This window comes from Microtus oregoni, unplaced genomic scaffold, assembly GCF_018167655.1.
Source record: "Microtus oregoni isolate MIOR12 unplaced genomic scaffold, Mior012 000087F_ref0000451, whole genome shotgun sequence".
NCBI lineage: Eukaryota > Metazoa > Chordata > Mammalia > Rodentia > Cricetidae > Microtus > Microtus oregoni.
In genome coordinates this window covers 1,770,835-1,793,853 of record NW_024544554.1, presented here as the reverse complement: position 1 = coordinate 1,793,853, position 23,019 = coordinate 1,770,835, and the positions used below count along the sequence as shown (strand labels likewise).

Sequence of the window (23,019 nt, the reverse complement as noted above, 5' to 3'; positions counted from 1 at the left end):
AGAATTAAAGTGGCTTAAAAGAAAACCAACCACTGTTATAGTATTTATCAGAGACTACCAGCTTTGGCAGGGCACATGAGAAAGGAATAAAGTTCATTCACAAAATGTTCCCTTCATCTCTGGGAACTGCGGTTTCTGCTGTACTAGTTATGGTGTGGTTGCTTTCCATTCTTAAAAATACAGTGGAACACGAGCCCAGGAAAATGACATTTACAAATGTTGCCTTCTGGTTTGCCCATTTACTCAATGACTTATTCATTTGAAAGGCAATTCCCCTGTAAGCTATGGAGTTAACACTGGAGAGAAGAGAGCCAGCATAGTTAGAGGAGGAGGAGACCACCGCGTGGCAAGCTACAGGACATGGAGGAGATGTCATGTGACTACCCAGCTCGGGTGTCAGGGCATCACTCAGCGAGACAGCACGCCATCAGAACAGGTTTGTCGGCAGAAGGGAAAGACACACTTAGCTTGTTCAGCGCTGAGTCCCTGATACCGAGAGGGACTCTGGATTCCACGTATGGTCTGCTAAGGCAGCGATTTCAACTTGTCGGACACCTTTGCAGGCTGAAAGACCCTTTCACAAGGGTCGCCGAAGACCACCAGAAAAACGTAGATATTTATAATTCATTAGGGTAGCAGGTTACAGCTACGGAGGAGCAAGGAAAACACCTTTATGCTTGGGGCCACCATGTGAGGAGCTGTACTAAAGGGTCAGCGCTAGGAAGACTGGGAAGCACTGCACCAAGGACTATCTGTTTAAGTTTTCTAGGGAAACCTGATAGACTTACATCAGCTCTGTTCTCGCTGGTTAGCATGGGTTGCCCCATTCCAAACCTGCTGGTGATTACTGACTTTCTCTGCTACGTGAGGAAATCTGAAGTATTCTTGGCCTTCTTCAAATAGAACAATGTTATTGAGACATAATTTATTACATAGCGTGCTTACGGACCTGTAGCATTTGCACCACAATGTTAGAAAATTCTATCACTCCAAACAGGAATGTCATATTCAGTGACAGCGTCTCCCTGCTTTCTCTATACTCACTACTCTCTTAATAAAGTTGCTCTTGTCTTGAATGTCATACAAACGAGATCACACAGTGTGTAATCTCTGATGAAGATCTAGCACGCCGTGCTGATATTTCATAAATGGTACACAACCCCATCCGTTTCCAGTGGCGAAGAAATATTCATGACATGCCCTGATACATTCTTTCATAAATTTATGTGTTTGGGGGCTGGTTCTACTTTGGAGCATCATGAATGACGCTGTTATAAACACTGACACTTTCATGTGGACATGTTTTTACCCTGAATAAGTACCGAAGGCACACAGGCAGACATGGTGCTGGGGAAGAAGCCAAGTGTTCTATGTCTGCATCAGCAGGCAGCAGGATGAGAGAGAGAGAGACTGGGCCTGGCTTGGGCTTCTGAAACCCTAAAGCCCATCTCCGGTGACACACAACAAGGTCACCTCTCCCAACAGCGCTACTCCCCAGAGCCTATGGATGTCACTTTCATTTAAATCACCTTGGCTGACTAGTATATCACCTCCATGTACGTTAAGTCTCTAAAAAGACAAAGCAATGCTGGCTGCTGCTGTTACGAGCACTGGGCTTATACTGGCCACTGTGGTGAGTTAGGGGACAATATAAGGTTCGGGACCGCCTGCAACCGTGTGGGACTGAAATGCCAACATCAAAAGTTCCTGATAACCAAGAATCGACGCACAGTGAACTTTAGTCACAGGAACGCATGACCTCTCCGGCCCTGGCAAAGGGGAACCGACTTCTTTCTGCCTCCTCTCTCTCTCTCCATACTCTACCCCTCTCCTTCTTTCTGCTGAGATCAAACCCAAGGGACTGGACCCAAGCTAAGGAAGTGCTGAGTTAGGTCCCCACCGTCACACACATTTAAAATTGTGAAGGAAATACTTCAGTTACCAGCACCTGAAATGTACCCATGAAGCTTGTGAGCGCCACACTTGGCTTATAGTAGAGAGCCGCCAGGGGCAGACATCTTAGCAGCTGATGAAGGCCAAGGTCCCCGCCTCCGTGCTGGATTTACTGGTCAGTATATAAAATGACTTTAGGAAGTGGGTTCTAAAAAATCTGAAGAACACTACAACAAAAAGTATGATTTTTTTTTCCTTAATCATGATGGGAACACTGCTGTGAACCGGGGGACACCAAGTCACAGGCAATGTTTGTGGGTGGCCGTGTCTCATTCAGGGAGCCAATTCTGGGGCACTGCCCGAGCTTAGGCTCATTCAGCCTGGCAGTGAACAGTGCAAAATCTGCTAACGAGCAAAACCCCACTCTTGCCCGGGCCATATTTGTTTCCAGACAGAATTTACTATTAAAGAGCTAACCAAACAACTGCAATAAAAATTGAGAAACCAGAAGAAACTGAAAATTTACTATATATATAAAAAGAAAAACCCTTCGTTCTAGGTCACGTACACAAAGATAATCTTTTTGCTTCCTCGAGCTATCCGTCTATCTTGCCTTAGGCCGAAAGCTTCCCATATGCTAAAAATACACAGGCAGCTCCATATGTTTCCTATCTAGGTCACACAGAGCTAGAGCATCGGGCGTGCCAAGTGAGGATCTGATCTGGCCGGGATGATGACAGTGCAGAAGCACCCATCAAGAATATATTATTACACACACGCCGTCTCAAGACTTTCAGTTAGGCAGAGATGGCTGTCCCCACCCCACTTCACTGCCGTCCACGATTCCAAGAGAATGAAGTGACAAGAGCATTTAAAGAGTGAGCCTCGATAGTAAATGCAGATTCTGTAAGAAAAATGCACAATTAACTAAGAAACGGCACTGCTAATGCAAATACCCCCTGACCACAGGCATTCTTTTCAGAATAAAAAGTATAGATGCTAGCTGTATGAGATGAAATTGCTATGTTTAAGGAACCGGTCTTTATTGTACTTTCACTGTGTGTGTGTGTGTGTGTGTGTGTGTGTGTGTGTGTAGTGTAGGTGCCCACTGAGGGCAGAGGCACTGATTCCCTGGAGCTACAGTGATAAGATTTTGTGAGCTGCCCAACATGGGTGCTAGGACCCGAAGCCAGGTCCTCCCCAAGAGCAACAAATGCTCCTGGCTACCGAGATTTTCCTCCATCCCTACAAACACAGATGTTCAGAATTTCAAACTGTGGGCATGTCTAATGCTACAACAGTAAGTCTTTTCTAAGATGACAAGGAAAACGTGGAAAGGCCTACAGTTCACATAATTCAGTTCCCTTAATATTAAAACTGCTAAATATTTGAGTTTTTTTTTCCCCTACGAGACAAAAGAAAAAAAGAATAGCTAGAAATTTGTCTCAAGGTATAAAAGACATCTCTTTACATAGAAAATGGGGAGGGACATTCAGACTTTTAAAAATTCATACAATTGTTCAGGACTTATAAACAAAGACTAATGTAATCACATAAACAGATAGATGAGAAACATTTCATCACACAGTTTAAAGTCTCTCTCCTGTTCTCACAGAGCTCAGACAGGCTTCCAACACACTCTACGGCCTGAGTTACATCCTCGGCCAGGAATTTGTTTCTTATCTTTACTCACTGTATGAACTAAGAATAAAGAAGTTTTCTTATATTTACTAGCTCAAAGCTTCACGTCAATTTAAGTCAGTGCTAAACATTCAACAAGAAGCAGATGAAAAACTTGCTAACCTGAAATACACAAAAGAGGTGAAAAAAAAAAAAGAAACCAGTATGTTTCCTGATTTTGGAGGTGATTTTTAAAATCTAGAGGTCTCTGGCACTGTTGTGGAATATTATTTTAAGATGTGTTGCATCTGTTTATGCCGTGGAACATTGGTCTAATGAGGCAAAGACGTGTTACATTCCTTCATCCTGCATTTGCTCAGCTTTGCAAAGCTGTATCGCTCTGTCTAAAACACCCGAGTGGTCTAATAAAGAGATGAGTGGCCAATGGCAAGGCAGGAGAGAGGACAGGCGGGGTGGTAGGCAGAGAGAATAAAAGGAAAGAGAATTCTGGGGGGAAAAGATGAAAGAGTGAGAGAAGAGGGGTCACTCACTCAGCCACCCAGCCAAACACGGAATAAGAAGGAAAGAAAGGTATATGCAAATAGAGAAAGGTGAAAGCCCAGAGGCAAAAGGTAGTCGGGATAATTTAAGAAAAGCTGGCAAGAAACAAGACAAGCTAAGGCTGAGCATTTATACATAACAAGTCTCTGTGTGCGTTTACTTGTGAGCTGGATGGTGGGACCCTAAAAGAGTAAAAACACAATCAACCACAGGGCACAAGCGTTATATTAAAATCTGTGGCAATTTTTGTTTCTAAGACCAAGAAGGCAGAGACGCAGTTGGCCTTGACGCTGTGGTGACACCCTTCACAGCCGCTCACCAGGAGGTACGCAGTGCTTCCGGGCTAGGAGACTGCAAACACTAGACGCCAGTCTCAGTAACTGGTCTCCTGAAGCTGACTGCGAAGCCTTAAAGTCAGTAAGCATATGTTGCCACTCCGAAGCAGGACAAACCAGAAGTCCTTTCGTGCTCTGTCTAGATATCTGCATTTCTCAGTGCTTTTCACAGAAACCTCCTCAGACCAGCCTCCCCGACTAGTCCTTGAATCTTGAGAACCCGAGGCAACTGCAGCTTAACTCCTGTCTCTAGTTCCACATAAAGCGATACTGTAGATCAAGCTGCTATTGCGTTATGATCATATCTGATTACTTTGGGAGTTTCCTTCCTACCTCTTACCGTGTCTCCCTGTAAATGAAGCAGGCAAGTGAACACTCAGCAGTGTGGTTCTTTACTAATTTTGTCTGTTTGCTCATCAAGTGGCAAACTAATAATATAGCTAGCCTATAGCTTTATTAGTTTTTCTCTTCAGTTTGCCTAGTTAATAAAACCTACTATTGGTGTGGTAACAATTTGACTTTAAAAGTACTATTTCTGGGATTAACCTGATATTAAAAAGTTCTTGCCGGGCGGTGGTGGCGCACGCCTTTAATCCCAGCACTCGGGAGGCAGAGGCAGGCGGATCTCTGGGAGTTCGAGACCAGCCTGGTCTACAAGAGCTAGTTCCGGGACAGGCACCAAAGCTACAGAGAAACCCTGTCTCAAAAACCCAAAAGAAAAAAAAAAGTTCCTTAGTGAATAAAATTAAACCTGTATCTATCGCTTTTTACAAAAACTAACTCCACAGGGATCAAAGACGTAAACAAGAAACCTGAGACACTGAATCTGTTAGAAGAAAACACAAAGCAATATGCTACATTATAATACTCTACATGATAAAGGTGCGGGGATGGAGTATCTGAATATGGCACCATTTACTCAGGAACCAGGCCAAGAGCTCACGAGAAGGACATCAGAAAACTAAAATGTTTCTTTGCAGCTAGAGTAACTGCCAGTTCAGTGAGGAGGGAGCGCACAGAAAGGGAGAGTATCTTTGCCAGTTGTACAGAGGCTTAATCTCCAGGAAGAAAAAAAGTACAGTCAGAGCAAGCAGACGCTCACCCATTCAAATTATAGGTGTGTGATCTAAACAGTGTTCTCAAAGAATATAAGTGGTTAAGAAGTATCTCCAAAGTGTTCACTGGCCCAAATAACTATGGAGATGCAAATCCAAACAACACTGAGCTTTCCTCTTACCCACGTCAGTACTGAGGAAGATACCAGGATGTGATTTTGCCTTTAAAACCCCCTTACCACAATGGGTACTACATTTGGGTTCTGAAAACCTGTATGTAGGCCCAGACAGCTGGAATACTTTCAATTGGCTGTGAACTGTGTCTGAGTGACCATCTCTGGTGGGTTTCATACAACGCTCTGGAAGCCCTAGAAACTGGACCCTGACACTTAGGGGACTTGGGGCTCCCAGGACTGGGGCAGAGTACACTGGCTGAGAGACTCCTAGTGGACATGCACCCTGAGATATTTCAGGTCCTGGGAAATTTTTCTTTTCAGGAGACACTTGACACTGCTACCTCCCAAATTAAAGTCATCTTAACATCTTTGGAGGAAAATCTGGTCTTTAGGAAGCACCATCCAGTGAGGACTAAGAAGGGAAGATGGGTGTGACCTTAGCTTCCAAGTCCGGGATCCTTGTGAGAAGTTACCAGTCTTCCCCAGTCTGCTCAGGTGTACGAATGTGCAGTGGCTGGCTGTTTACCTTTATTATGCCTCTCTTATGGCCGTGCCCCTCCCCCGCATATGTTGTGTGTCTCATTGTTTCTGTCAGTTCTTAGTTAGAGAAATAGATATATATGGAAAGGGCCATCACTGCCCCCTATAAGACACATGATTTCTGGCAGGCTCTCCGCTCTCTGGTACCTTCCCCCAACCTGTTGCACATGTCTCTGGTGGCCAGCTCCTCCTGATGGTGGGAGCCACCAGTCTCACAAGATACTTGACCCAGTCATAGCTGAATGGCTGGCAAGTGTAAGGGCCATAACTGTCATCACCCTGCTGGTGAAAGAAGCTGACAAATTAAACTTTGGGGAACAAACTGTTCCTGACAGCCCCACACTCGCTTGGAAGACCCAATAGCAAGAGCTGCTTCTGGATCAGCCTGCATCCATTTCCACAAGTCACCAATGATCAACCCTGCCAGACATCAACGACATGGGTCCCCTGCATGACTGTTTGGAGATGCTCCAGTCTAGCAGGCCTGATCTGACTGACATCTCTGTGGCAACACCAGATGAGGTATTGTTCAGATGAGAGCAGTTTTGTCCAAAAGGGGATCCAAGATGAGGCTCTCTGTGCAGGAAACCTCGGCTCAATGAGCTGAGCTTTTAGCTTTGAATCAAACACTCTGCTGGGGGAGAGACAAGGTTATCACCATGTATTATACACTGATATGCCTTACCAAGAAAAAAAATCTTAGCCCTATTAGAAACAATCTGTTTACCCATGAGGGTAGCCATTGTCCACTGCGGAGGACACCAAAACCAGAAGTCCCCAGAAGGTAAAGGCTACAGAATGGCTGCCTTGGCCACACAGAAAGTGAACCCAGAACCAGTGGGACCTTGCCAAGTCTTGGTAGCTCTAACAGAGCTCTGCTTACTAGACTGCCTGAAACACGCCACGGGCAAGATCGACTGGGAGAACAAGAATTGGACACACAGGATAGGCAAAGGTGATGGATGCTGTTGTATGTCTGGGAAGGCGACTGGTTAGAGCTCTCCACCAAACCCCACTCCTAGGGACCACAGAAACTGACGAGCTTCTCAGACCCAGCTATTACGTTTCGTATTTGCAAAGCCTGATTAAAAGGAGCACTTTCAGATGAGCCTCCTGTGTTCAGACAATCCCTCCCCACCCACCCCCACCACCCACAAGGGATTTGGGCTCGAGGAAATGGGCCTGGGAACACTGGGCACTGTTTGGGGCTATAAATATCTGCTGGTGTGTATAGATACCTTCCTGTGATGGGTAGAGGCTGACCCCACCTGAACAGAGACTGCTCCATAACAGTTATTAAGAAATTTCTTCATTAAAGTATCCCTAGTTTTGGAATGACCCTAGCTTTGGGGTCTGACAAAGTATCTCAACATTTGACAAAAGCATTACATATTAACCAAAAATGACACTGTGTGTTCAGCCATAGAGCCCAGGTCGTACAGAAAGGAAGAACAGAAGTAAAAGGGGACTGACAAAAGTTGTCCTAGAGACTGGTGGGAAATTGGGCTAACCTTTTCCCTTTTTAAATTGTTTGGGAAACCACCTCCCACCCTCCCCAAAGTAGTACCCAGATAGAAAGGTCTAACCATTGCCTTGTCCAATCCTGGCAGGCTATGCAGGAAGCATGCCAGGCCGCTGGCTGGACCACGGAGGGAATCTTGCTCTCCCACCTCTGAGCATGGGCACCAGTTCTAGCCAGGAAAGCTGATTTGGATAAAGAGGGCATGATGTTGATCATAATTATTACCAGTTCGGTAGCTAATCCATGTTTTATCTTTAAAACGTGGTTTGATATTGGTGCCAAATACGAAAAACTTCTGGATAAGATACAATCCTTAGAACGATCTACTAAAGAAACTAAAAAAAAAAAAAATATCCACACACAGACAGAGGAGTTGAGAGCAGGACTTCCTGCACCACTGTATTTCAAGACTAAAGAATGGTCCAAGGTTATTAGAAAATCAACTATAATTTATCCAGTCACCATACGGAATGGCCACCAGATGACAGGCACCCCCAAGGCTATGAGACCCTGTAGAAATGTTAAATTTGAAGAGATTTAAGGAAGCAGTCACTTCACGTGGTATGCAGTCACCTTTCGTGAAGCAGATGTTAAGTTCATGGGCAACTCAGAACAGAATTATCCCACAAGCCTGAAGGATTTAGCTACAGCGATACTGGAAGCTGCTCCTTAGTTGTAGTAGAAGACATGGTGGAGAAAGGAAGCAGGGTCATTAGGACACTGACGGAGGTCTGGAGGCATGGAAATTTCCCCGTATGCTCATCTGCAAAGACGGTATGGATTTGACAGTCACATCTTGGCCCTATGCCACGCAAAGGATGTGAGTGCTTGGGACCGGACTGAAGAACCAGGAAGGAGGACTAAGTGAAGGCCCAAAAGAAGCCTGCCTGCACTGATATATATATATATTTTTTAAATATTGACTTTGTAATATAATTCTGTAAATAGAATGAATACCAAACCCAGAAGCTACGGAATGCAAGAAGGCAATTAGGCCATTAAAGGCAAGATCAGCACCTATATTTTGGAATGGATTCAAAATACAGCTGATATTGGATTTCACACTTACGAAGAAACTTGGGTAGGAGAAGTGATTTCTACCTGTTTTTTTTTTAATAAAGGTCAGATGTTTTAATGTGGTAAATAAGGTCATCTGAAAAGGGATTGCAGGCAGAGCATTCCTAGAAACAATGTTTTTTTCTAGAGATGACCAAACAGAAAGCCCAAGCCTTCTGGAATATGCAGAGTATAACAAAGACTGGCATTGAACTAATGAATGCAGATCAACAAAGGACAGGAAAGACAACACTTTTCCACCAGGAAATGCCTTAGGGAGCCTCTCCCAGGCTCCAAAATCAAATTTGATTCAATCATACCCTGTCAGCATTGGGGAAATTCATCCACAGAATAACTGAGATATTTTATGTCTGTTGTTAAAACCCATGCTTCTCTGGAAGACAGAACAGCTTCACTAGGAAAAAACAAAATTTTCAGGAGAAATCATAAAACAAATATTTGGGCAAACTTTCTATAAATGAGGAAAGGCTAAAGGTAATTGAAGATCTACTAGACATGGGCACAAGTGTAACAATAATTTCGCCAACATCTTGGCATCCAGATTGGCCTCTTCAGAAGGTAAATATTCAGCTCTTAGGGATTCGAACTTTATTTCAGGTAAAACAAAGTACAAGGTAGGTTGAATGTATAGGGCGAAAAGAACAGGTAGGGAAATTAAAACCATATTTAAGTAATATAGCAATGAATTTATGGGGCATGATTTGTTACAACAATGTAAAACCCAGAATAACATTTTTTCTAATCTCAGAAATAAACCATAAAATAAGAGAAATATTAGAAAGTATTATTCAGAACAGTCACTGGACATTCAGGCTGTACATAAACAAGCCACAACAGCCCCACCTTTAAGATGGTTAGCTGACAAACCTGTCTGGGTAGAACAAAGGCCTCTCACATTAGAGAATTTGCAGACATTAGAACAGCTGGTACAGGAGCAGCTAAATGTTTCAACATGTTGAAGAACTGACTAGTTCTTTGAACTTGGCTACATTTGCCACTACAAGAAATCTGGAAAATGGAGAATGGTAACAGATCTAAGAGCTATTAATAAGGTGATTAAGCCAATGTGCACTTTACAGCCTGGAATCCCTTTGCCTTCCCTACTACCTAAAGGAAGGTTTAGCTGGGCGGTGGTGGCGCACGCCTTTAATCCCAGCACTTGGGAGGCAGAGGCAGGTGGATCTCTGGGAGTTCGAGGCCAGCCTGGTCTACAAGAGCTAGTTCCAGGACAGGAACCAAAAGCTACGGAGAAACCCTGTCTTGAAAATAATAAAAAAAAAAAAGGATGGTTTATTATAGTGATTGATTTAAAAGACTGTTTTTTAACTCTACCTTTCCAAAAACAGGATAGAGAAAAATCTGCCTTCACAGTGCTTACTAATAATAATTCACTGTTAAAAGATATAGGGAAAATTCTTCTCCACTTTGTGTCAATATTTTGTACAACAGCTATTGGAAATATTCACAAATAGTTTCCTCAATCTATAATTAACTATTATATGGATGGTATCTTACTAGCTGATTCAAACACAGATATCTTAGAAAAAATGTTTGAAGAGATGAAACAAAACAAAACCAGCTTGCCTTGTTGGGGATTGCAAATTGCTCCTGAAAAAAAAAATACAAACAGGAGATTCTATTAATTACCTAGGATATAAGATAAGATAGAGTTACAGAAAATTCAACCACAGAAAGTATAAATCAGGAGAGATCAATTTTTAACTCTTCAAAAAGAGGAATTGTAGATGCAACCATCACCAACAACCAAGAGATGGAAGAGAGAATCTCAGGCATTAAAGATAATGATAGAACAATAGATACATTAGCCAAAGAAAATGCTAAATCTAAAAAATTCCTGACACAAAACACCCAGGAAATCTGGGACACTATGCAAAAACCAAACCTAAGAATAACAGGAATAGAAGAAGGAGAAGAATCCCAGCTCAAATGCTTGGAAAATAATTTAAACAAACCATAGAAGAAAATTTTCTTTACCTAAAGAAGGAGACGTCTATAAAAGATATAAGAAGCTTACAGAGCACCAAATAGGTTGGACCAGAAAAGAAAGCTCCCTACCATATCATAACTGTTGTCACTAGGAGGTCTGCTCTTTTCTGAAGGGAAACAGATCTGGGGGAGAGGGAAGGTGAGAGGGTTTAGGGAGGCGGAGAATAGGCTGTGGTTGTGATATAAACAGCAACGGCAGGGAAAATAAACCAACGATTATGAAGTGGAAGTAGCCCTCGTTAGAAATCACGGATATAACATTCTAAAATAGTGATCTACACAGTTCTTTTTACCCATACGCAATAATCAGGAATTTCAGTACTGTCAGACTAAAAAAGCTCTTTTAATTCCGAGAAACAACTCCTTAGAAGCAAAAATACATGGAGTAGGACTTCACGAAGATTTAGTTCTTATGACTAAACCTTAAACTGCAGTGCTTATGTGAGAAATGGCCCCAGCAATTCCCCAAATAATATCTACTTTAAATAAACTCGCTGAATCCACTTTGGCTGTCTCATTATTCAATTTGCTTTCAAGGAACGTGGTGATGAAAGAAGAAAAATACTTCTAACATAACCATACTGGCAGGAGCAGCGACATCATCAGTATTCAGAGAATGTCTTGGCAGGTGAAACCTTCAGAAAAAGAAGGAACACCAGCTAATCCAAGTTATCAAAATAGCCAGAGTACTTCTCCTATTATGTGTTTCTAATGCAGAAAAAGTACACGCACAACATCATTATGTTTAAATTTTAGACAAGGACGACGGTTCCTCACAGAAACCGTGATGGAAGTCAGCGTGTTTACGAGAGCAGCTGTGAGCGGAGCGGGCGGGCTCCGTGTGGAGACTTAGGTAACATGGCGATGCCATGTGGAAGGCTTCACCGTGGATTTTAACCTGATTTGAAGCATATGAGTGCTATTTTTAAAAAGGAGAAGAGTTGTGGAAACAGGTTTGGAGGTAGAAAGCTTATCTCACTCAGTAGACGATCGTGGTTACAACAGCCAGCAATGTTACTAGTAGATCTGAGTAATCACCTACAGTGTTCGTGTATACCATTCTCAACACACCTCCTAGGATCTGAACGGCCCCTGAAATGACTGAAGGCCACAGAGGAACTTGAATTTACTTCAAGTAATTTCTATGACACCCCCCCCCAACCAACAATAAAATATAGCATATAATAAAAATATTGCTTTTCATTCTCAGAAGAAAATGCCTATTCTGATAATTCAACATTAGTTCACCACATAAACCGGAAACTGAGAACACACACACCCAACCCCGAATGAGTGAGAACGCTTGTCTGGTCAAGCTCTCCCGTCTGCTCACTTCCACCACCTGCTCTGATCTCTCCTCCTTTTCTCTTTCAATTATGATCTTTAGTTGCACTCGTGGTTGTTTATGAATGTGTAATTCTTTCTCCTCTTCTGGACTACGTTTCTCGTGACCTTGGTCTTCTCTTACCTTGGAGACACTTAACTTCTAATTACTAAATGTCCTCTGGATCAGAGGTCGCAGGGTTATTTTAGCAGAGGAGCCTCCGTCCAGCCTCAGCACGGCAGCAGCGCTGGAAGGGTCTCAAGGTATCATCTGGTAGAGAGCCCTGCCAGCAGGAACAGGTGGCCGACTCCTTAATTCTTTCTTTTTTAAGATGACTAAAGGTTTTGATCATAAACATTTCACATGGCATAAAGATTCTTCTGACCAGTTAGTGAAAACTGAGGTAAGACTGGGGCAAATGTATTTAGGAATGTATATGCATACACAGATATGTATGTAACCATTAAAAAATGAGGCCATGCACCAGAAAGACGTGTACGGGAGGATCTGAAGGTAGGAAAGGGAAGGGGGAATAATCAAACTATACTATAATATTAAAATCGTATAATAAAAAAATAATTTTAAAAGTTGTGGCTGAACATAATTATTTACTAAAATACAAGAAAGAATTCCTTTATCACTCTGAGCTCTAAGTTTCTCATATAAATCCAGGTAATACTGCTTACTGCAGTTTCTGTAAGGGTTCTAAAGCATGAGGAGGAACGGCACACATGTAGAACTGGAAGAGAACAGAGGAAAGTGTGAAGAACCTGCCCTCCACGCTGTGCCAGGTTCCCAATCCCATCTCAACCCTTTACCAGCTGGGCAACTCTCAGTAACACATTCCAGTTCTCGGAGTTCAGCTCCCAGGCAGCCTCGTCTTGGTACCAGGCCGATTCATCCGCAGGTACAGCGAGGACAGCACAGACTGAGGCGCCTGGTCTACACAGATCCTCAGGAAATGCTAAGTCCCCACTCCCCATCCACTGCTAGGCGAGCTGGTCTCCTCCCGTTGACCACTTTAATGTGCTTGTGTGGAATGCAGGAAAAACGAAGGTTCAGGAAGGATATAAACCTTTCCTCTGCGATTTGACACACAAGACAAAACCCTTTACTTCATCAGTCCTGCTTTGAAAATCAGAAGGAAATGAGCTAGAGTGGCCTTTAGCAAACCTTAAGCAACTCTGGAAGATGAGAGACGTTGCTCGACGGTGAGGATCAAAGGGGGAAGAAGAGCTGCCTAAGGGAAGCACCCAGAGCTGCTCCTGGGTCACTGATAGCAAGAGCCATAAAGAGTACGGTTTGGAAGTCTAGCAGACTTCCCATAGGTCTTCAGTGCTCCATTTATAATAAAGACAAAACCGACAGGACAGGGTTAGAAAACAAAAACAAAAACACACAAGCTACACAAGTAAATAAAAGAAAATTATCTCTCATAGCTAAGAGAGTTGGGAAAACCGAGATCCACTTCCAACGAAGGTCAAGTCCCGGCTCCTTCTCCCAGTCCTTGGGTGATGGAAGTTGGAAATGGCTCTCTTGGCTTCTTGGCAAAGGTCAAGCTATGACGGCTTTTCCATATGACAGATTCACCTTCACTGTCTTCACATTGGTGATTAGGTTCTTCACAAACGAAGTAGGATTGTGGGATATGGCGAATGTCTACTCCACGGCATGCATCTAACTGATTGATACAGGATATATCATCTCTTCATTAGATTGCTATAAGAATTGCTTACACGAGATAATAATGCTCACCTTATTATGTATAAAAATAATCCTGAGGTCAGGGATAAGGACAGCGTAGCTTATGAGGAGATCCTGCACATGTTTGAGTTCGTCTTTACACTTTTTAGTGGTTGAGTAGAACTGCTTCCTTACAGGCAGGTTCTTGAACAGCTTCAGGGCAGTTACCGTAGTACCTGTGGGCAGACAAGAAGCAAGCACTTTAGATGCGGAAGGACTGCCCATCTCTAAAGGCACACAGTCAGTAATCAACCCCTTCTAGCATTAAGACCAATCCTCTGCCAAGCATGGAGGTCCAAACAAGGTCATGGCTGTGAACTAGCACAGACTCTTCCTGCTCAGACCCGTTGCCTACTGCAGAGAAACAGCCTCACTAGAATACAATCTGGGAATCTGCTGACAGTCAAACCTTCTGGAGATGCTAGAGCCTCTGCATTTTAAGTACAGTATAAACACGATGTAAGACTATACAGAACATGTAATGACCTTTATCATGCCACAGTATTTACATAAAACACCATAGAATTATTTAGTGTAACTTACCTCACCTTCAAAGGAGAATATTGAAAACAGAAATTAATCAGGCATGGTGAAATATGCCTGCCATCCAAGCAAGGAGGCTGAATGGGGCTTCACCACACAAAGAGAAATATCTCTCTTCCAGAAAAAAAAAAACAAACCTCTCTAGAGATTTTTAAATCATTTCCTATGTGCAAGTATTTGGGCTGCGTACATATGTGTGCACAATGTGTGTGTGGCGCCCACGGAGGGCAAGAGAGGCAGTCTTCGGTAACTGGAGTTACGCGCAGTTCTGAGCAATCATGGAGCTGTTGGGAATTGAACCACAGCCACAGTCCTCGGGAAAAGCAGTCAGTGCTCTTAACCACCGAGTCAACTTTCTAGGCCCCAAGAAACATTTCTTAAAATCAAAGACTAAAATCATTTTCCACTGGAAACCCTAAAATTTAAAATATTTTTGCAAGAAAAATGTTTAAAAATTTTAGTCATCAAGTTTTTAACAAGAAGGCCAGCATCAAAGTTTTCATTTGTGGCACCAGAAGACACACAAATCACACAGTATTCGGGGACATTTAGAAACCTACATCCAAATAGCCAGGTGTGGTAGTGTGTACCTGGAACCCCAGCACTCGGGACAGTGAGGTGAGGCTCTGCATAGCTCAACGCTGGCCACACAGGGAGCGCCTGCTCTGCCACACAAAAAGGAGAAAGAGTCACAGCACTCCTAGTGTTTCTCACGGTGCGGACCTGGGGTCTCCACAGCTCTCCGCTACCAACCCTTCCACATCACCTCCGTTGCTTTGTGAATCTGAGAACCCTTAGGACTGCTTCTACCAAGGGGCCCATGGCCACCCCACTTGGCTAAAATGAAGAGTGGGCAAGAGCAAACCAAGATCAGGGCACCCACACAATAGAGACAAGACCAGTTACCTAAGCCAAGGACAACTCCAGAAGCCTAGAGCCCTGTGCAAACCCACCAACATGAGCAGCCCCAACAATGTGCCTCCTTCAGAGGCCAGGACCCCTATTGTTTTAGCCCCAAGAAACAGTTTACCTGAAGCACAACACAAGGAATCCTACAAGGGCCTTGAAGAGGATGGATAAAGGAAGACAGTGAAAGCACAAGCCAACAGCTGAACTAAATAATAAGACCAATTCAAACCACAAAGTAGAGTTCAACAAAGAAGTAGAATCACCAAAGAAAACCCAAAACTGATATAAAACTAGGAATAAAACCTTAGAAAACCAGACAAAACCCTGAGAGGTATGCCTCTCCAACAGACTGCAGGACATGCAAGGGGAAACTTCAGGCGCTGAAGACAAGGTAGAAGTGAGCTGGTGGCACAAAAATACTCAACAAAATACTTGCAAACCGAGTCCAAAATGATCATCCATTGTGATCAAATAGGCTTCATCCCAGCAATGCAAGGATGGCTCAATCTATGAAAATCAAAAAATGAAATCCACTGAAAACAAAAACATGATCATGTCATTAGATGCAGAAAGAGTCTTTGACAAAATTTAACAAGCCATTATGACAGAAGTCATGGAGAGACCAGGACAAGGAACAGACCTCACCACAATGAAAGCAATTTACAGCAAGCCCACAGCCAATCAGACTAAAGGGGGAGAAATCCAAAGCACTGCTACTAGAATCAGGAATGAGAAAAAGTCCACTCTGTCCATCCCTAGTCATTGCAGAACTCTTAACTAGAGCAATAAGACAGCTCAGGGGATACAAACAGTAAAGGAAGAAGTCAGAGTACATTTATTTGCATATGATATGCAAATATATAAGGTCCTTATATATACGGGTCTTTAAAAACACCACCAGAAAATTTCCACAGTACATAAAAACTTTCATTAAAATAGTACTACACAAAATTACCACACAAACATTAGTAGCCTTCTTTTAGACAAGTAAAAAAGGGGCTAGGAAATCAGGGAAACACCACTTTCCACGAGAGTGTAAAAACAAACAAACAGAAAAACTTGGACTAACTAACCAAGTAAAAAACATGTATAATAAAAATTTGAAGGCACTAAATAAATTGAAGAAGATATCAGAAGATGGAAAGATTTTCCATGCACATGGTTCACTGGGATTAATATTGCAAAAATGACTATCGTGTGAAATACAATTCCCCATCAAAATTCCAACATAATTCTCCACAGAAATTAAAAAAAAATCAATCTTTAGCTTCATATTAAAATACACACACAGAGACACAGACACCCCAAGACAAATTTTAAAAAACAAAAACAAAAAACAAGAGAACCAAAACAATCCTGAAAAATAAAAGAACTTTTGGAGGTCTTATCATCTTGGATTTCAAGTTGTATCAAAGAACAATAGTAACAAAAAGAGCACTGTATTGGCATAAAAAGACACATTGATTAACAGAATTGGACTGAAGAACAAGACATAAGTGTACACACCTATAGGCACCTGATTTTTGACAAAGAAGCCAAAAATTCACAATGGAGAAAAGCCAGCTTCATCAACAAATGGTGCTGGTCAAACTGTGTAGCTGTATGAAGAAGAATCCAAATAGATCCCTGTTTTTCATCCTACACAAAACTCAACTCCCAATGGATCAAGAACCTCAGAGCAGATCCTCTGAAAACATGCTGTTGACAGAGACAGGAAAAGTCTTTCTGAACAGAACAGGCACAATAACCAACAGCTAACAAGCAAGACCTCACTAGACTGAGAAGCCCCCGAATGACGAAGGACACCAGACTTGCAGTCAAGTGGCTACAGAATGGGGAGATCTTTGCCAGGTTCATATCCAGTGGATGGTCAATATCTAAAACAGACAAAGAACTAAAAAACCTGAACATTAAAAAAACAACCCAACTTAAAAACGGGGCACAGAACTAAACAGAAATGGCTGAGGAACAAGGAATGTTCAACCTCAGTCATCATGAAAATGCAAATCCAGAGTCTCTAAGATTTCATCTTCCCCAGTCAGAATGGTCAAGTTCAATAAAACAATGACAGTTCATGCTGGCAAGGATGGGGAGCAAGGGGAGTACTCCTCCATTGCTGGTGGGAGCGCAAACTTGTACAGCCAATATGGAAATTGGTGTGTTGGTTCCTCAGGAAGCTGGAAACTGACCCACCTCAAAATTTAGCTACCCCACTCCTGGGCATGTACCCAAAGACTACACCTGACCACAAAAATGCCTGGCTCACCCACCCTCGCTGCTGCTCTACTCCTGATAGCCAGGAACAGGAAACTGCCTCGATGTCCATTAACCGATGGATGGTAATGAAATGGGCTGCATTTACACTATCAAATTATTCAGCAGGGAAAGGGTGGAGCTAGAAGCAATCATCCTGAGCAAGGCAACCTGAACCCCGAAAGAAAAGTATTGCATGTTTTCTGTTACATGTGGGTGTTCTCTGTGTGTTTCAATCACAAACAACCGCAGCAACCGGGAAGGAGGAGCAGATCTGCCAAGGAAGGGAAGGACACAGTGTTTTAAAGAGATAAGAGGCAACTAGAATAAGAGGATTAGATGGACAAGAGGCTGGGAGAGCAGGGTAAAGGACGGACTGTGGGAAGGGACAGCTAACATTAACCACCTCTGGGAAACCGCATGGCCTTCTATTACTGCAGGCTGGGAGAGCAGGGTAAAGGACGGACTGTGGGAAGGGACAGCTAACATTAACCACCTCTGGGAAACCGCATGGCCTTCTATTACTGCAGGCTGCTCCGCATCCAGTCTCAGTCAATCGTGCCAGCAGCAGGACAATGATCGTCCATTACTTGCTGTCCAGGAAGTCACACTGCTGTGCCTTCTTAACCAGACCCTCAAATGTCACGGTCTCTGAGAATCTCCCGTCCGCCCTGTACATGTTCAGTGGTTTCATTCCACTCTCGTGACTATTTCCTGTGTCTCACCAATCCTTGACTCCTGAATATTAGGGGGAGGTCACTACTATAATATGACAGGCTGGAGCAAGGCATGTGGATAGAAATCAATGCCCCACATGGACAAGGTTATGAAAACAAAACATTATTAGATAATTTTAATATACATATTATGTTCTAAATACTACATTATACCCAACCCACATACCCATAAATTACTTTTTCTCCTTAAAAGAGCCCAAGTAAACTAAGAATCATAAGAAATATAAAAACTAGATGTTTTAATAAAACTTACTGCTGGGTGGTGGCGGCACACACCTTTAATCCCAGCACTTGGGAGACAGAGTCTGGGGCCAGCCTGGTCTACAGAGCTAGTTCTAGGACAACCAGGATTATGCAAAGAAACCCTGTATCAATAAACAAACAAAAAAAAAAACCTTACAGATAAAAGGGATTTTTTTATTTCAAATTAAATGTCTGAATCTGAATGCTGAAATGTCCTTAAAAAAAAAGGGACCAAGTAACACCGGCTAATAGGGAGGAGGCCTGGCGCCCCGTTGTATTTTACAGAAGGAACCACTCAATTCTCTAACTTTAGCACATTCTTCAAACACCAAAATTAAATTGCAGTTCTGCAATTGTTCCATACGGCCCTATGTCATGCCACTTAAGACAGAAGCTATTTACACTTCTGATGTAAAGGCGGGCGCTGAATTGTCAGAAAGGATTCTAAAGGAATGAACACAGTTCTGCTGCTGTGCTAAGCCAAACTCCACACCCACAGTCCCCAGCGCAGCAGTCTACAGCAGGGGTTTCCACGACACAGAGCATTATATTCCTTCCAAAGCATCTGCTCTGGAGCATCGGCTAGACGCACACAACCTATGGGCGGGAAAAGAGAGCTGTGATGACCATAAATAACCAGGCACCCCTGGGAACAAGCCTTGGGAAGCTGAGAGTTAATCCGCTTCCTTGAAGGAAAGCAGGGAGAGGGCAGGAGAGATGGGACGGTGGCTAAGACTGAAAAATGTCTCTTTCCTGCATTCCTTCAGTTCCTTTGTGTCCATCTTTTCAAAAATTAGCCAACTATAAAGACTGTGGGTGGATTTGGTGAATGGAGAGAAGATGCAGTACCACCTGCCTTAAAATAAAAACCAAGTTCACTTCCTGCTGCACTGTGCTTGCTCTAGTGCACTTCCTGTCTGTGCGCTTGCTCTAGCGCACTTCCTGTCTGTGCGCTTGCTCTAGCGCACTTCCTGTCTGTGCGCTTGCTCTAGCGCACTTCCTGTCTGTGCGCTTGCTCTACTTCTGTGTGCACTGCACCCTCTTAATCAAAATTACAGTTTTACCTTCCAAAGGTGAGGGGGAGTAGAAAAGACTGTGCTGGTCTTGAAGAGGACCAGAGTTCAGTTGCCAGCACCCACATCAGGTGACTCCCAACTCCTGTAACCTAACTACAGCTCCAGTCGATCAGACAGCCTCTCCTGGTCCTTGTAGGAACCAATACAGAAGTGGGAGGCAGGCATATACACACAGACACGCAGAGACAGACACACACTGGTGTACAATTAAAAACAAATATTTTTAAGAGGAAAAAAAGAAAACCAGTTATGGTTAAAAGTGTAATGAAGAGATGAGAAGAACAATTAAAATAACAAGCACTGAAACCAAGATCACCTTCAATGGCTAAAACAATCCATAAAACAAATATCTGTACCCAAAGAGCAAGAAAGAAATCTTCCATAAACCACATTTAAATATGTACAACGTTTCGGTGTCTAGTTGAGATTTGTTGGAGGCTGCCCCTGTAGCTATGTGTGCCGTCTGCAGGGACCATCTCACCCGAGGACATGAAGAGTGACTTCTAAGGGCATTTGCATCGCAGTGGTGTTTAGTCCCCAAGAACCTCAGATGCACAGGTATAAATTAGGATGGCCGAACTGCAGTTTTATCTTACATAGAAAATATTTAAATGGAAGCTAATGACAGCTGGTGAAATGTGAGTCTGAGATTCAGTGGCTTACAAACCATCAACACGAAGCAACACTACCGCAAGGGCACTTTTACTCGGCACAGGGTTGTATAATTTGTCTATCTAGAGCAATCTGAAGTTTAGATTTTTTGTTGTTGTTGTTGTTGTTGCTGTTACCTAAGCAATCGGGTATAGTGAGGTGGAAAAAGTGAGTTTAAAAAGTCGTAGTGGTTTTGTAACTACTGACCTTTCGAGTGTGTTGTTTCCCGAGTTATGAAACAAGCTAATGAAAATAAGATGCATTTACCGACTACAAAACTTCCTCAACACGCATACCTAATTTAACTCACTAAAGGTGCAAGACTGACGTCAGTAGAAAAAGAAAAAAAAGCGGTGAAAGGGCAGAGATCAGATGGAGCCCTTCCGTGAGGATTGTTATTTCACAGTTCCCATGGAGACGAACACAGAAAAGCATGAGAAGTTTGATGATACAGAGCCACGGGCCACCCAGATCAGACCGGCACCCGCTGAGATAAAAATAAATACTTTTAAGTTTTATAAGGCGACAGGGTTACTTCACAGCGGTCTCCTAGGAGGACGAACGCCTTCTAGTGCTTTCCTAACGTGAACTTTGACGATCTACGCTGAGAGGATTTCTAAAAAGGGAAGATGTCTAAGAAGTAAAATCAAGTTAGACCTATCTTTGTTTAATACATATTGAAAAGATGATAATGTATTATTTTGCTAAGATAGATAGTATTTATTACATAGCAAACTAATTATAGATGAGTTCTTTTTTATTGACTATGAACAAGTGTAAATGAGAGCTTTCTTAGAATTTCCTATTAGTTCTTCTTCCCCTGTGGATACAAAAAAAAAAAATGTAAATTTCTAATGAGCAAATGTAATCACTAACTATGCTGACAATTTCCAAAATTAGAGACAGAGTGTGTGGACTTACCAGACTTAAAAAAGTAAATTTTATAACGACTGAAGCCATTATTTTAAAAGTAAAGACAATGTTTTAACATTAAAACGAACTCACAAAAATTGAAGTGCTCTGGTCAATGAAAACAAGGAGCCATGAAGTTAAATTAAAATCAACAACCCAGGTGGGAGGAGGGGAAGAGCAGCAATTACCCGACTCATCCTTCACAGACCAGAGATTCTGCGACCTCAGCTCTCCAGGGGAGTCACCTTTGACACCGTCTCCGCTACCCATCCACGCTGGGGAAAGCTTAGGCGCTTTAGTGAACACAGACTAAAGAGACCATTTTCTACCTTAGGATTAGTTCTTAGAAAACGTAAAAATATACAAGTAAAACTACATACACATGTGCACAAAACAATACTAGGAACAATGGCTGGTAATTATTTATCTCAGAATAAGACAGAATGAAGAAGTGGACGGGTGTCAGGCAGGACGGCGCTGGAAGGTTGGTAACTGGGAGCTGACAGCAATTACACGATTGACTACCGCAGGCCTATGTGTGAAGTTTTCCATTCGTACATATGCTGTCAACTTATTCCATCATAGTACCTTGGGGTTACAGTCCATTACAAGTCAACGAGACTTTAGGTACCTCAGCAGACTCCTGTCCTGCGTCTGCAGAGGTGACAGTGGTGATCCAGCACCAGGACAACAACTGCTGTCACAGCAAGTCACCCAGGCACCCAGCCTTAACTCCTTCCTCTTTAGGATGGCTCCGCTCCCTTGAAGGATGGCCACATTTCATCAAGACCAAACCAAAACACTGTCTAAATTCAAGACAAAACTCTTTAAATGATGATGATGATGATGATGATGATGATGATGATAGTAATAATAATGATAGACAGGAAAATATGCTCCAAAGCACTCACTTACCTTGACCAAGATGTGAGGGTTTCTGAGAAAGTATGTGGCCACTGCCATCTAAAACATATTGGGTACTAAAGTCATCAGCAGCTGTCCTTGTTGTGACGACCACCTGGAAACAACAAACCAAACCAAAAGGACTTTTATTTCAAACTAATGACAGTGACCACTCTCTCCCGCCTTTATCTTTTTTCCTTATTTGAGATAAGAGTCTTGTTATGTCATTTAGACTAGTCTCAAACTCCGGATTTTCACGCCTCCTTCTGAGTCCTGGGATCACAAGAATCTATCACTGCAACCCACCGAAGTGATCGTTTACCTGTGGCAACGGGGAGAACTGTCACAAAGCTGGCAAGGAAAGCAATGCCTACAACTCTAGCACTTGGGGTCTAAGGCAGGAGAATTGCTGTGAGTTCCAGACTAGGGTGGGATACAGAGGAGAAACCCTGTCTCAGAAGAAATGAGGAAAACCAACAAAAATATTATCACACATTAATATTGAAGATGCTATTACTTAGTAATTCTTTTTCGAAGATTTACTTTATTTTAACTGAGTGTGTGTGTGAGTGTGATTGTGCACACACGTGTGCAGAGGTGTGTGTACGGGGGGTGTATGTGATTATGCACAGACGTGTGCAGGTGTGCAGATGTGTATGTACACAGGTGTGCAGGTGTGTGATTATGTATACATGTGTACGTTCCTTACGAGGCCATAGGCTTCAGGTCCCTTGGAGATGAAGCTACAGGAGACTGTGAACCTCCAGGAGGGTGCTAGGACTGAACTCAGGGTTTCTGGAAGAACAGCACATGATCTTAAATATTAAAATGGGGCTCCAATCCCTGGCTTGATAAATTACCGTGAAAACTTCTCTGGTAGTAACTTTTGGAGATACTCTTTGAAACAACACAGCAGGCTGGGGTTTGTCTGTTTGTTTT

The 23,019-nt window shown here is 42.8% G+C and overlaps 1 protein-coding gene across 11 annotated transcripts in view; it reads right to left on the bottom strand.

The window, feature by feature from the left end:
- LOC121442190 (PMS1 protein homolog 1-like) overlaps positions 1-23,019 on the bottom strand; it is an 80,882-nt gene that overhangs the window by 34,162 nt on the left and 23,701 nt on the right. For all 11 annotated transcript variants that reach the window (XR_005973530.1, XM_041643638.1, XM_041643634.1 and 8 more), the window contains 2 exons: positions 22,093-22,195; positions 13,866-14,029 (listed from right to left, as the gene is read on the bottom strand). Coding sequence is in view for 10 of the 11 variants with exons in the window: in XM_041643638.1 (XP_041499572.1) it covers positions 13,866-14,029; positions 22,093-22,195 (267 nt within the window). In the remaining variant the exon portion in view is untranslated. The remainder of the gene's footprint in view (positions 1-13,865; positions 14,030-22,092; positions 22,196-23,019) is intronic.